Source organism: Artibeus jamaicensis, unplaced genomic scaffold (genome assembly GCF_021234435.1).
Source record: "Artibeus jamaicensis isolate MK-2021 breed Jamaican fruit bat unplaced genomic scaffold, CSHL_Jam_final contig_558, whole genome shotgun sequence".
Taxonomy (NCBI): Eukaryota; Metazoa; Chordata; class Mammalia; order Chiroptera; family Phyllostomidae; genus Artibeus; species Artibeus jamaicensis.
Genome location: NW_026521886.1, coordinates 1,713,605 through 1,728,870, shown reverse-complemented (window position 1 = coordinate 1,728,870; position 15,266 = coordinate 1,713,605). Strand labels below are relative to the sequence as shown.

Sequence of the window (15,266 nt, the reverse complement as noted above, 5' to 3'; positions counted from 1 at the left end):
AATTCATCGCCTTTCCCAACCCTCTCCTCACACTCCTTTTTTTTTTTCCACTTCACTTTCCACACAGGCTGCTTTTCCTCTGGTTTTCCTCTGTGGTTAAACTAACAAGCAAAAACCACCACTTGTTTTGGCTTGTTATATAAGAAGAATCCAGTGCTTTCTTGAAAATCCCAGCCATCTACTTACTATGCCTCTATTTGTCTGCCTCATCCAATAAAAATTATTTCTTTCATAGTTCATCTTTAAGATTGTAATGACTTTCAGCTCTTCAACTTTTAACACACTAAAAAGAAAAAGGCAGAGTCTTCCAATGAATTTTATCTGTGGTAGATGGAATTGTGTTTTGTTCTCATTGCTGGTCACAAATCTACAATGAGCAAGTTGTGTTTTTCCTTGTTTTGTGCCGAGGTGAGTGGTGTAGTTATTTGCACACCCTTCAGCCTTTTTATGGAATACTTTTACACCTTTATCTCTAACACCTTAAAATTGTCAATAGATGGAGTCTTCAGGACACAGATTTGCTTTAATGAACACTGACTTTAGTATTTTCATATGCAGGTGAATTGGAAGCTTCACTGATGGGGTCCATATCTGTGTGGTCTCGGTGTGTCAGGAATTTTTTTTAATGCAGATTTTCAGAACTAAAATTAGAAGTCAGTATTCTTTAACTTTTGTAAAGGCTACAATGCTGAGTAGCAAATTTTACTTACTTTTTCATACTTTTAGAGGGCAACTTTGTAGAAATTAAAACATGAATTGCAACCTCAAAGTTTCAAAAGAATTTTTATTGTTTGCTATTTTCAGATGTGGTGCATCACTCCTCCTAACAATTTGAATGAAATGGAAGGTTTTGTTATCTGTTAGAATATTTAAATAATATTGTTGTTCAATTTAGTTAGCATTTCGTGAAACCTGAGACTGCTTCTTGCCTCCTGTTGATTTACTAATGAAAATAGACCAAATTTCATATGTAAACCAATTTGTTCACCAGCAATAAATGCTAGTAAATCTGGAGAACAGCATACGAACCCTATTGGCGTTTTTTAGACCATAAGTTCAACTTTTTTTCATAAAATAATATCAAATCCAGCCAGGCCAAAACTCATTCATGACTAATGGAACTCAGGCACAGCGACAAGTCTAATGGGTCTGCCACCTGTTCTCTCTGTCGTGAATGCCCCTGACTGTCCTGCAGGAAACAAAGTGCAGGGGGACAGGAACCGCAGGCAACCTTGGAGAGGCTGCCTTGACCTCCCTCTAATGGGGTATCTCCTCAAGCACTAGGAGCAGTATTCAGAATATTGGGTAGTAGAGAAAATAGCTCAAAATCTACCAAAAAATTAGAAATCTCAATTCTTATTTTTATTGTGGTTTGTGGAGAAGATGTGGGTGTTGAGCGTTCTGTTGTCAAGCCAGTAGAACCCGATGGCTCATCAACGAGAGAATACTTTTTATGCTAATGGCCATTTAGTTTCTGTCTTAGATGGTGCTCTTCCTCATTGCCTCTGATAATACTTGCTCTTATTGCAGCCCCGGAACCTCAGGCTCCAACACCATCGCAGTCAACAATAGGTAATGAAGTCTTCTCACTTCAGTTAGTGAAAAAGAATTATCTCCCTTTTTACACCCTCAACTTTGTCCTTAACTTTGGTTTTTCAAACATTTATTTCATCATCATCCTTCAGATCTTTCTTTCAGCCATTTTTGCCAGAAGATCAGCCCTGTGCCTATGCTCTTTGACATAGAGGTTCTGAGACAGCATGAAAGCCACAGTGATTTTGATTTGACACCCTCTTTATTGTCTCTCTTCACATTGGAGGTCTGTGTCCTGAACTGCTTTTAGTCTGGTAACTTCCACTGCAGGACTGTGGCTTCTCTAGGACATATTTGTGCTTTCACTTTTGAAGGTGCTTTTCTTAGTTTCAAAATTCCAGCATTTGCAGATTTTCTTGAAAAATCTTATGATCTTTCCGAATCTAAATATCCTGCTTTGTCACTAGGAAGTTCATTAAAAGAGAGAAATATAAAAAAATAACCCCAATCTTTATCGTTTCTTTTTCTTCAAGGGAGCAGATACTGTGTCCTGCTCATGCCGTCCTAGCCAATTACCCCTATTTTCCTTCATAACATGAACTGTTGGTTACTTTATTGCATTCACATGTTCCAAAGAAGAATCATACCATTTTCTTTCCGTTTCTGTTTCCAAACTTAACTGACTGGCTATATTTTTGTTCATTTTGTTTAAAAACACAGGCATTGGCTCAAATAAAGAAGGAGTTTCTTATATGAATAGAACTTTCATCAGTTATATTTGCTCTAAATTTAGTAATTAGAAATCAAGCATTTTCATATTTAGATAGATTTTTATCATTTTTCCTTTGATGTTGATTCCTTCTTAATGATGTTTCATGCAGTCGCTGAACCTGGAACGCTGGGAACCAAACCTACAACAACAACATTAGGTAATGCAGGTGCTGCGTGGACGACCTTCCTTTTTCCTGACTGTCGGCGTCTTTATTAACAGGCTCACATTAATGGATTAGTCCATTAATATTCTGGGCATGTGTTCTCGGTTCTTTTTCATAAAAATGTTTTAAATCTGTAGTTTTATAAACTATATCTCATTAAAAAAATTGCCATCCCTGAAATAATTTCTGAATTCGAAGCCTTTTAACACATCTCACTGATTTGTAGATTTTTTTTAAATGCTAAGTGCAAAATTTTTCCTTTTGAATTTTAGGCTAAATCGATTTTAATTTTTATCTCTAGTGGCTTTTTAGAAATAACTTTTCTCGTGTTCCTGTTGAACAAGAACTTCTAAAATTTTTTATGAGGCTGTGTTTTCCAAACTATACAAAGTTCTGGATTTTCCATCACAAAATGGAAGAATAAGGGAACTCTTGAACAGTGATTGTTTATAAACCTTTGACCAAAAAAAAATTATTGAAGACCTCATTTAGCTGGGTAAATAATGATAGAAAGTTGCAAAACAGAAGGGTATATGTCCACAATAAATTGAAGAACTTAAGTGTGCTTCTGAGCCATCTGCACTTTTGTTTGTTCTATGTTAAGTAGCTAAATTTTTTTTTTCTTCAGCTTCACGAAAGACTAAACGACCAGGTCGTCGACCCCGCCCTAAAACCACTCCTAGTCCTGATGTGCCCAAGTCCAAACCTGGTAAATGTAATGTTCAGGGTTTCAGTTAACACAGAAAGTAGACTATGGTAGCTTCTGATATAGTAACTACCTACTACCTAAATAGCTGGACTTTAGGGAGCACTATAGTTGATTTTTATATTTAAGCATCTATACTTTCTACATTTATATGAATATATTTATATTGTTATGTTTATAGGTATACATAGAAATAAGCTGACTCACTAAGTATATTATTAAAGTAGAGCGTCTAAAACTCTTATGCAGGATGCATGTTCGTGGCAGACGAGCTGTGGAAAACCAATAGGGGAAAGGGGAAGGAATGGGGCAGGGAATCAAAAGGAAAATCACATTTTAAAAACTACACAGTTCAAGTAAAGATTGAGGAGTATTGTTTCCTTCCTCAAGATACCACTTCTTCTTATAATTAGTATTTTTGGTTTTTTGTTCCATAGCTCTGGAACCTGCTACAGTACAACCGGAGCTCTTGGTGCCCACAATCGGTAATTCTACCCTCCGGCACTGCTCTCCCAGTGTCACTTTTGCTTTTCCTGCTCTCCACCCAGGCATGACTGCATCTCTGCCTCACCGCTGCAATTTCACTCCATGTGACCCTCATTTCCTATCTAGGTCTGAAGACCTGAAGATAGGAAACTTCTGGGAGAATCCTGTGTGCTTATTTAAGGAAGGTCTGTGGTCTTGGACACAGCTTCCTGGTTTTCCACAAACTCTGTCTTTCCATCACATGTGTTTTTGTGTTGACAAAACCATCTACTCTTTTGCAGACAGGGCCTCCTCTGCTCATCTTGGACTTGACAAGTGGCAAAATGTTATTCCTGTGCCATGATCATCATTTCATTCATTTACTCATTCAACTTGTATGACTTTCTTCCTTTTAAAAAGCTGCATGAAATAATGTCTTCTTCAGCATTTTTGTTTCTTCGAAAAAAATGTTTTCAAGTATGTTTTGATAAGTAGAAGCACAAATACTATTCTTGTTGGAGGGTCCAATATAAAAAATAGTATGGTCTTTATAACTTGAGAACATTAAATGTCCCAAGCTGGATTTATTATTTTTAGTACAAAATGCTGTTTGATGATAATTAGGTGATGGTACGTTCTCAGCATTCACAATAAATCTGTCACTGCTTTACTTTAGAAAAGTCCAGAAATCAGTAGCCATATAACGCTGTTTACAATTTCAGGTGTTAGAGATTATTTCCCAGGTCTACTAAGCTAGTTTCACATTTCTACCTTATTGTTTTTACACTGAAAATATCAATTAAGAAACAGAACTCTTATACTTATTGCATTTGAAGTTACTTGTGGAGAAAAAAGTCTTATTATAGTTCTTATTACTTTTGCTCTAAGACACATTTTGAGCATTTCCTGAATTGTTTTTCCTTTTGGAAAAATGTATAGAAATGGACACATTCCCCACCCTTCCCACAGCTCAGGAATTAAACTTTTTTATATATTCACTGAATTCATACGGTATCTTTGCTCAAGCATGTAGGTACCTAATTCTGACCGTCACAGCCATGACCATTATGCTAATTTTTAATACCTTTTTATTTAGCATCAAAACCATCCAAAAGACTTAAAACCACACATAGACCAGATGTGCCTCAAATCCAGCCTGGTAACTACTTTCAGTGCCTTGATCTATAACTAGGAAAACATTGTGTAAGTAACGTTAATCTTGATGTTCACAGTTCTGCTATGGCACTAATTATAGTACTTTTTCTCCCTCAGATTCAAAACCACCAAAGCAATTACTTCCTAAGCCCCAAACCACAAAACCAGATGTGCCTTCAATTAAACCTGGTAAACATGATTTCCAATGCTTTAGTTTAAGAAGCTCTTTCTTTGGGAATATTGCTGAAAATGTTTACAATTGATTATATCATACAAAATGTAGAAACCCAAGCACCATGATTTTGTTCATAGTCTTCTCCAAGTGGTCACACTGATGTTTTATGGGTTAAATGAACAAATCAATGCATGGGAACTTAGTAAATTTTACAACCGATACCAACAGACTCATTTTCTTAAAGAATGTTTTAGGCTTTGTTTTCTGAATTTGGGTTTGTAATGAGCAGAAGCCTAGCTTTTCTGTACCTGGAATATTTCTGAATGTGAGTGGGACAGCCACCAAGAGGGAGCACCTGGGGAGATGACACTGTGTTCTTCCTCTGTAGGGACATAATTGGAGGTTGGCCTCCTCTAAAATTCCTTACTGACATTTGAAACAGTAACGATTTACTAAGCGGTTTCTTACCAAATAAGGAGATAATTATATAACAGTGCTTAAAAGTCAACTGTTTTGCAATTGAGATTTTCTCCCAAGATTCCCAATCACTATAAAATTCTAACTTACTAAGAGAGCATCTCACATAATAAATAAACCTATCAAGAAGACAATTTGTATCAGTCGAGAATCAACCAGGTTCTGTGTCCTGTGTATTAAGCATCATTGAGCACCTAAAAGTTTCGGCTTCCTTTTATTTATATCTCTGTTTATTTTTTATGATGCAGCCTTTAAGCCCGTTACCGTTGAGACTGACACTCCCGCCGTAACCGTAGGTAATGATGGATGTCTTCTTTCTTGGTCAGTGTTTCTCTGAGCTTGCCCCTCTCATCTCTGTCATTACTTGTATTCTCTTGTGTAAACAATTACTCAGCACTTTCTTCATTCATTCCTAACATTGTTAGGGACCTTCTTCAGATGGTTAGGCAGTCTCACATTGGCTGCTCCGCTATAATCTTTCTTTGGTCACCTTCACAGATGTTCCGTTGCTCCCAGCACTTGATGCTGTCAAGAGTCACAGGCGCTCTCTCCATCCATCTTCAAACCAGGAAATTATTGAGATCTCTGTTTTTTTGGGAACAATTTGTGGATCTGGGAGAGCAGGAATAAAAAGCTGGTTAGGGCTTGGTGCAATACATAATTGTCTCTTTCTGGAAAAATCTCTTCCTTGATTCCATGCTATTCAAACACAACTTGAATGAATGTCAACTTTCTGTTGACAAATTCATCTTATGACACTGAATTCTAAACAAATTAGGGATTCCCCTTTTTGTGTTTGAAGGCAGTCAGTTTTCTAATATTTTCATCCTCTTGTCCTTGCTTTCTCCCTCTTCTGTCTGCCATATCTCCATTAGTTCTGAAGATGCTCTCAGAAGTGGCTTAAGCTAACTCTGCTGTGTGTCTTGGACAGTCAGTGAAAGGCAATCTTTGTATAATTGCTTTACAGGGGTTTTGGTAATAAAAATATTTTAATGTTACATTTAATTTTAAAGAGACATTTAAAATGAGTTAAATTTTCATTTCATATCTAGGCATAATTTGTTATTGTTGTTCAAGTACAATTGTCTCCATTTCCCCCACACACACTCTCCCCTGCCCCCCCCACTTCCCACCCTTGATTCTGTCCCCCATTGGCTCTGTCCATGGCTCCTTTATACATGTTCCTTGACAACCCTTCTCTTTCTTTCCTCAATTATCTCCCTCCATCTTCCTCTCTGGTCACTGTCTGTTTGTTCTTTATTTCAATGTCTCTGGTTATATTTTGCTTGCTTGTTTGTTTTGCATAATTTAATCATTACAGAATACTATAGAATTATAGTATCCTCTTTATCTAGATAAAAAGTTAAATTATTGCTTTTCAGGCTTTTTTCTTAACCATTTCCGTTTCTCCTAATTATCTCCTAATACTATAGAATTATAGTATCCTCTTTATCTAGATAAAAAGTTAAATTATTGCTTTTCAGGCTTTTTTCTTAACCATTTCCGTTTCTCCTAATTATCCATTTGAAATAAATGAATAAATAAGAAATAGTAAGAAAGAGTGCCTTTCTCACTCCTGGAGAAAGGCAAAAGTTTATCTTTTGCATAAATGTCACAGATCTCTAATAAGGAAACTGATTAAGAATTGTACAAATTCTCCTGACCACCAACATTCCTTAAAACAAATATTAATAATGATAGTAAAAGGCTTTCAGATACTAACAGAGACTTCCATTAATTTTCAGAGTCATTTAAAATACATGTCAGAAAACTAATTGTCTGATATTTTGGTGCCAAGTTTCCAATATAGTTGGAATCAGATAATTAAACTTGGGGAGGGGAAAGCTTTTCATTGGCCTCATATGGATGTGAAGAGCACAGCTGTTTTGTGAGATAGATGGATGTCAGAGTATAGCCAAGTATAGAGAAGAAGCACTGTTTTTTTCAAAGTTCAGAAATGCTTTTTAAACATTATAAGGTTCAGAAGATGTATTTTCAAGGTAACTTTTTCTTTTCCTGTGTTTCTTAAATCTCCATTGCTTATTGTATTGCTTTTGGTCAGTTCCTGCCACAGACATTGAAGCTGTAACTATGAGAACTGAGACTCCCTGGACAACAATAGGTAATGACCTTCTATGTCTTTAAGCAAGTGTGTTTTCTGCTCATTGTCCAGTCATTTCCACTACTATCTTGGTCAAGGGCTTTTCTCTTTCCTAAGATTTTCTCATCATCCTCTTGTGATTCAACTAGATTCTTCGTTTTGAATGGGCTAAAACAAGTTACTTGTCTAAAATATGAGCCCGTTTATAGTACAGAGCACCTATCTCCCACACTATCCAGCTTTCTTACTATTTTACAGAGCATGTGATTCTGCTCGGTGTTCTGTGGCAAAGCTGAATTTAAAAGGCGATTAGGAGTGTTTGCCCCATAAACATCATCCATAACTCTGTGTCCATCAACAGAAAGTTGTTTTAAGATATGCAGTGCGTTTTTATTGTCTACCAGGGATTTTAAGAACTGAAATGTGCTTTTCCTAATAATGTTGAGTGGGATGGACGCCTGCTGAAGTGTTATCTCAGTACCAGTCTCCCCAAAGCTGGTGCGCCTGAGTCCCTCTCTAACATCACATGTACATGCTGTGCTTCTGACTTCTCTTGGGTCGGGGTGCCTCTGAAAATTGGACACCATCAATAATAGTAATGCTTTCAGATTATTCAAGTCATATTATAGACACTTTTTCAAAAGAACTGTTAGGAAAACTGCCAAAAATTACTTTGGCAAATGGATGACAAAGAAAACTTTGAAATGGAGATAAATTTCTGAAGACTCAGGAAAATCTAGCAAAATTTTAGAAAACCTAGAGCCATGTATAAACCCTTTTTTAGTTTCTGGATATGTGTGATATTAACCAGTTTCCTTCCTTCAGCTCCAAAAACGTCACAACAACCAAGAACACGTCGTCCACGTCCCAAAATTCCAAAACCTTCGAAACATAAAACCACACCGAGCCCAGAGGCACCGAAGACTGTACTAGGTAAATATATCGTCCCTGGTGCCTGTGGAACTGCATCTGGTGTGGTACTGGGGTGGCAGTTTAACTTGGCACCTAATTAAACCCTGTGACCCTTAAGAGTGAAGGCCCTAGTCAATACCTGTGACTTCCTCACACTGCTGGGTATCTTCTTGGTACTTATGTATTTTATTTGCTTCTCTGACCATCAAATTACATTTCTCTCTGTGATTCTGGCAAAATTCATTTTCAAGAGAATTTGATGACTTCTGTCATGTGTTTAACTTTTCTTTTTAAAATTACTTTTGATCATTTCTTACCACAGAAATTGAACCTATTACTCCTGGGACATCTTTAGGTAATGATTCTTTATGTCCTTCCCATAAATTTTTCATATTCATTGTCAGACCTATCTGTGCTGCTGTGTAGATGATGAGGTCATAATTTGTCATCCTATTTACAGTATTCATCTTAAAATATAAAAGGCTTTCTTTCAAACAGAAATGGGTATGGACTGGATTCAGGACAGCTGTCTGCTCCATATCTCAGTTGGAAATTGCGTCACATTGAGCTGAGTCTGTTTAAACCGTACCATATGGAAGAGCTGAGGTCCAAATGGGATTATCTATATATCCCTTACTTAGACCACTAGTGCAGTCTCAATTATAATACCATGAAGTTTCTTAAGTAGCTCACTTTCTACATTCCAAGTTCTCTGTAACTTTTTTTACTTTGTTGTTGTTTCAGCTAATTTATGTACTAGATTCTAGTAAATTATCAAATGGAAAATTTGCTCAAACCTAGTCATCTAAAATTATAAGTGAATACTAACTATACAATGGTGTGAACTTCTCTCACACCATCAAAGTTTAGCGGTGACTTGTAATCAGTGTTGGATTAAGGACATTTTCAAAAAAATGAGAGTTTTTCATCTTTATTTCTTAACCATCATTGTAACGTAAGTCTTAATCTCAGAAAATTATAAATGAATGCCTATTAATATACTAACAGAGAAAATTTCAAACCAAAGTGACAAATTTTTGTCCACTTAAAGAAACTCTAAGAAGTGTTAGAAAGCTTTGAGCCATGTTCTATCGTCCAATTCACAGGTCATGCAGGGATCAGCACTATATTAATATGGAATTTTCTTCCTCCAGCTCCAACAACAACAACAAAAAGACCCCGTCGTCCACGTCTCAAACCTAAAACCACGCCCCATCCGGAAGTACCTCAGGCTACACTGGGTAAATAAGTAGTTTCTGGTTTGAGAAATTCAAGTAGTCTACCCAAGTTGGTACCCTAAATTCTAAGGACATAACTGGTTCAGGCCCTATATACCTATTAAGAGTAAAAGCTACTAGTTAAGAGAACATGAGATATCTGAATACCCCATGCTTCCTGTTGGGAATCTTCCCCATAATGTTCCCTTTACTTACTTTTCTTATTATTTGATTCCATTCATGTCTTAAAGATAAAGCTTGCTCAGTCAAGTATTAAGCCTACACAATCAAGCCAAGCACTTTTATTAACCCCTTCTAAATTCCCATACCATATTAGCAGCTGTGAGATACATCAGAAATAGGTAGTATGTTTTATTTCCCAGTCTGTTTATACTATAATTGTAAACAAAAGCTGTTCCTGCATTAAACAAGTAGAAAATAACATAAGGCAGCATACCTATATGACTCCAAAAGAAGTTCTCAAATGGTACAATTGCTGTATGCTAGGAGTATAGTAAATATTTGCTAAGAGCGGGGGTGGGGGGGGAAGTCCAGGATGATTAGAAAGAGATCGATGCAGAATTTGGACTAGTGGAGGACAAAGCAGGGAGTGTGTTGAAGCTGGCATCCTAGACAGAGGAGGCTTGTTGCTGCCTTCCTATTACATGGACTCACAGGATAAATTAAAGGGGTGGGGGCAAGTCTGGGGTGTCTACTCAAGAGTTTAAATTTGATCCAGTGGGCTTAGTGTCATTTTTTCTGCACCATACCATGCTTTCTCTATTTTTAGAACTGAAGATGCCTAGTATATGATACCACATACTGAGAGGTTGTTCCTCAACCTTGTTATTGGGTTGGCCAAAAAGATTGTTATGTACAGTGGCTCTAGTAGTGCCTAGTTGTCTTTAACTTCAGATAAAACAGTTTTGTTAGATTGTACTGTGACAGCTGTCATCTTAGTGTGCATTACAAAAGAAAACGTCAAAATTGGTGAATTTTTGTGCAGCCATTTTAATACCGAAGATGGAAGAAGATATGCAGTATTTTCGGTGTTATAATGCTTTATTATTTCTAGAAAGGTAAAAATGTAACTGAAACACAGACACACAAAAGACTCATGCAGTGTATGGAGAACATGCTGTAACATTCGATCGAGTGTGTCAAAAGTGGTTTGCAGAGTTTCTTGGTACTATTGACATTTTGGCCAAAAAACTTTTTGCCGTGGGGCTGTCTCATGCACTGGAAGATGTTTAGCAGCACCCCTGGCCTCCACCCACTAGAAGCCAATGGTGGGAGATAGCCAACATACTCAAAATGTCTGAATCAGTAATCTTATTGGTGAAAATGAAAAATGTGTCTTTTATTTTACAGAAAAAAACATACAAACTCTTTGGCCAAACCAACATATTAAATGCCACTGATTTCACTAAGGATTAGTCTCTTAGTGAGCATACTCTTAGCTTTTTTTTTTTGGCTGTCTGTTGTAAGTGTGGTTGACAAACCCTGGGATGACCCCCTACTCCCCATCCCATTTCACCTCCCACCACCATAGTTCCTGCCTCTGGGTGTTAAAACTTTTGTGTAATCCATCTTTTCCCTCCCCTTCCCCTTCTCCCTTAGAAGCCTTGTTTTTAGTGGCAAGATGAATTTTCTGACATTTCATGCATTTACAAAAATCCCTTTGGTTTCTTTTTATTATTTTTGGTCAGCTCCTGCCACAGTCTTTGAACCAGTTATTCTCACAACCGAGGCTCCAGGGATGACGCTAGGTAACGACACACTACGCTCACTGGCATCTGCTCTTCCTGCTCATTTCACACCCATTTCACGACTCTCCTAACTACAGATCCTCCCACTTCACAGCGCTTCTGTGTCATCCTCTATTGCCAATTACTTCTTAATATGTTGAAGAGTACTAAAACAACTCATTTGTTCTAAGAAGACAAGTACAACAAGTATAATCCCATTCACAGCTTCTGGAACTAAGACACTCTATTAACTGGAGATTTTCATCCTTTAACTCCCAAAGTGCCTGAATGAACTCACCATCCACGTCCCAAACCTAACACCACACCAAATCCTGAACTAGGCTGAACTAGGTAAATGTGTACGTGTTGGGAAAGGAATCCTGGCAACCTCTCCCGGTGGGGGCCAGAGAAAGCGAAGGGACAAGTCAACGTCAGCAGCTGCTGACGCTCCCCAGTAGGCTTGAGAACACAGTTAGAGAGGCATTAGGTGGTAGCCAAATTTCTTCTACTTGGTGAGCAGGAATCTTCTGTCTATTTCATTGACAACTTATTTGTTTCTCAACATCATTTATTCTGATGCTTGAGGGTTAAATGTTCTGGAAATATCAATTAAATCCATCTGGTCTAGTGTGTCATTTAAGGCCACAGTTTCTACAGGGCACTTCCAAGGAGATAGATCTTCTATATGGAAGATCTATCCATTGATGTCAATGTGGTGTTAAAATCTCCTACTATGACTATATTCTGTCAGTCTCTCCCTTTGTACTCATGCTTTAAATATTGAATTTGTATTGTGGACTGAAACAAATATAGAACGATGTGTGTTTGAGTAAATAGGAAATTATTTCTTGGTAACTATAAAAGTTGTATAAACAAAGTAAGGACCTAGGGAGGGCCAAAGTTGGCCAACATGTTCTATAAAGGACTACATAGTAAATATTTGGGGGCTTTGGGAGTCATGTAGTTTTTGTTGCATGTTTTTCTTTTATTCTTTTTTTAATAACCTCTTAAACTAGAAAATAAAAACCATTGTTTGCTTTCACAGGCTGTTTGAAAAGAAGCTTGGGGAAAGATTTGCTGCGTGGGCCATAGTTTCTGGAGGGAAGGGAGTGAAGAAATACAGAAAGGAAGGCCATGTGTAGAAGCCAGTGAGAGGAGGCAGAAGCTTCTCTGACCGATGGAGGCTGTCAGGCTTCCAAGTGTTGATCCGAGCGTTTTATTGAGATTGACGCAGCTTAATGGGCCGGTGCAACCAGTTGAAAAGGGATTTTTGAATATTAGACTTAGGAGTTTGGATTTCATGTTAGAATCACCACTATCCACACATGGTCAGGCTTACTCTAAGCACTGGACAGAGGGATACATACCCTGCTGTACCTCAGATGCTCCAGACTGACCGTCCTCTTAAGTACCCCTGTGTTCTCTTTCCAAAGATGAGTTTTCAGCAAGATGGGTGTGGTTGAATCTGCTGCATTACTGAGACTAGGATCATCAAAGTGAGTGAGAAACTTCAGGGCACTTCCAAGGAGTAGTTGTCTGAGAACAAAGATAAGGGAGAAATTAGTACCTGAGTGCAAAGACACCATATTCTCAGCTTAGAGGGTTGATAGTGTTCGTGACACATTATTACTTTGGTACAATTATTTTTGAGGTGAATGTTCTGAAACAATACAGATGTTTACTATTTCAATGATTTTTATTAATATTTTTGGTCAGCTCCTGTTACAGTCCTTGAACCAGTTACACCTACAAAAGAGGCTCCAGCAACAGCATTTGGTAATACCACTTTCTGACCTTCAGCAAGTGCTTTTTTTTGTTCATTGTCAAATCCATTCCACTCTGTTGCCATTTAATTTCATTCTTCGTCTGATGAGTTGAACATGTATAAAACATGTTACTTATTGTTCTTAAGACAGTCATACCTAAATCTTGTTTGGGATACCTTCTTGCCTTGTCAGTTACTTTAAAATTCTTTCATGCCACCTTATGTTGTTTTTTAACTTTTTAAAAGTTGTTCAAGTACGGTTGCCTCTATTCCCCCCACAACCCCATTACTTCCCCCAAACCCAGCCACTATATTTTTAGATTAACCAAAGTGCTCTGTTAAGGCAAATTATATAGGAGTGCCTGGTTTGATCTATGTTAACCATTCTGTAATAGGAGAGTTTCATTATATGTTCTTTGTACACCTACTTTTTTATCCACCTGGTTTTTTGGTTGTTCTGTTGACATTTGGGTAATATGTTTTTAGTGATTTATCTAAGAAATAATGTGATCAAGGCCAGCAAGTTTAAACAGAACGCCCCATCCTTAGGGTTAAACTGACTCTCCACCTTACTCTCCACCTTACTCTCCACTTTAGCTTCGCAATGATTCCTAACTTTTTAAATGCAGTTAGGTAACTCTAGGATAATGAAAAAAATACAGCTCTGACTCTCTGAATTAATAGATTTATTTTTATGTCAATCCCCCCATATCTTCAATAACAAATAAGATACAGTGGCATAGTGGGGACAGATTTTTCATAAGAGAAAGATCCGTTTCCTGAAACTCAATAAAATCTCTCAAAGCTTTGGAAAACTTAAAAAATTTTAAACCCAATAATTCACAGAAACATACACCTTAAAGTAACTGAAAGTTATCTTTTTCTACCTCCAAAAACATTAACACACAAACTTAAAACCACTCCATGTCCAGATGCACCTGAAACTGCACCAGATAAAGGCAGAGTCCATGGTTAAAAGAGTCTAGGAGCCAGTCACTGATTGAGGATGTAAACCCCCATAACCCCTAGTGGGAGAATCATGAAGAATCCTTCCCCGCTCAAGGTTGGCCGGGAGTTTATATTTGGAGGAGGCAGAATCGGCCCTCTAACTCTAGTACTAGGGGAGTTGTTTCACTTCTCAGTCTGCAGGCTAATTGAACACAAAGTCCATTCCTGCACGAAAAGCATAGAGAATGAGAATAGGGCAGGGTGTTTTTGCAAATTGGAGATTTTTCTTGAGTACATAAACATTAAGTGTTAGATGCATTATTTGAGGTCTTAAAGAGGTAAAAAAATCCATTTGAGCTTCAGTAAGGTAGAGACAGAGTTTGGACCTTGATGTCATAATAGAATGTACGCAAACGGAGAGGTGACAGTGAATGAAGGTGAAAAAGTAGGATATGTGTAGAGACAACCAGAGCGGTGAGAGATCCTTCTTCTTCTGTCAATTAAAGTATTTTCGTTGGTGATTCCGCACTGGATGACACCATGGGAAGTTGGAGGAGGCTGATAGTCTCACGGTCATAAGAAATTTCCTTTTTCCACACTGAATTAAGTTTTTCCTGTACTGAGAGTGGATGGGCACTAAACAGTGACTAAAGGTACTGACAATCTCATGAGATGAAGATGTCCATAGCCAGTTTGGCCAAATCTAGACAAACCAATTGATTTCCTTTTCTGTTAGTTTGCTAGAGCAGCCATGGCAAAATACTACAGACTTAAACAACAGAAATCTATTTCTTACAGCTCTTCGAGCTAGAAGTCTAAGATCAAGTTGTCAACAGGTTTCATTTATACCAAGGCCTCTCTCCTGGCCACCATCTTGCTATGTCCTCACATGGTCTGTTTTCTGTGTACAAGGGTCCCTCATCTCTGTCTCACTTCTTATAAGGACATCAGTCCTATTGGGTTAGAGCCATACCCTTGACACCTCATTTAGCCTTAATTGTCTTATCAAAGGCCCCATCTCTAACTACAGTCACATTAGAGGTTAAGGTTTCATGTGAATTTAGGGAGACACAATTAAGTCCATAGCCCCTCCTTCATCCAGAAATTTTTGTAAAAATTACTCTGGAAG

The 15,266-nt window shown here is 37.6% G+C and overlaps 1 protein-coding gene across 19 annotated transcripts in view; it reads left to right on the top strand.

Annotated features, from left to right (window-relative positions):
• The window catches only part of ABI3BP (ABI family member 3 binding protein), a 243,178-nt gene that overhangs the window by 139,228 nt on the left and 88,684 nt on the right, over positions 1 to 15,266 (top strand). For 14 of the 19 annotated variants that reach the window (XM_053670249.1, XM_053670247.1, XM_053670256.1 and 11 more), the window contains 12 exons: positions 1,531 to 1,572; positions 2,415 to 2,462; positions 3,097 to 3,177; positions 3,612 to 3,659; positions 4,912 to 4,983; positions 5,695 to 5,742; positions 7,509 to 7,568; positions 8,373 to 8,480; positions 8,782 to 8,814; positions 9,614 to 9,700; positions 11,386 to 11,445; positions 13,141 to 13,200. The exons of 1 other annotated variant lie outside the window; for it this stretch is intronic. In XM_053670249.1, coding sequence (XP_053526224.1) covers positions 1,531 to 1,572; positions 2,415 to 2,462; positions 3,097 to 3,177; positions 3,612 to 3,659; positions 4,912 to 4,983; positions 5,695 to 5,742; positions 7,509 to 7,568; positions 8,373 to 8,480; positions 8,782 to 8,814; positions 9,614 to 9,700; positions 11,386 to 11,445; positions 13,141 to 13,200 — 747 coding nt within the window. The remainder of the gene's footprint in view (positions 1 to 1,530; positions 1,573 to 2,414; positions 2,463 to 3,096; positions 3,178 to 3,611; positions 3,660 to 4,911; positions 4,984 to 5,694; positions 5,743 to 7,508; positions 7,569 to 8,372; positions 8,481 to 8,781; positions 8,815 to 9,613; positions 9,701 to 11,385; positions 11,446 to 13,140; positions 13,201 to 15,266) is intronic. 4 more of the 19 variants (XM_053670260.1, XM_053670258.1, XM_053670245.1 and 1 more) reach the window with 3 other exon arrangements.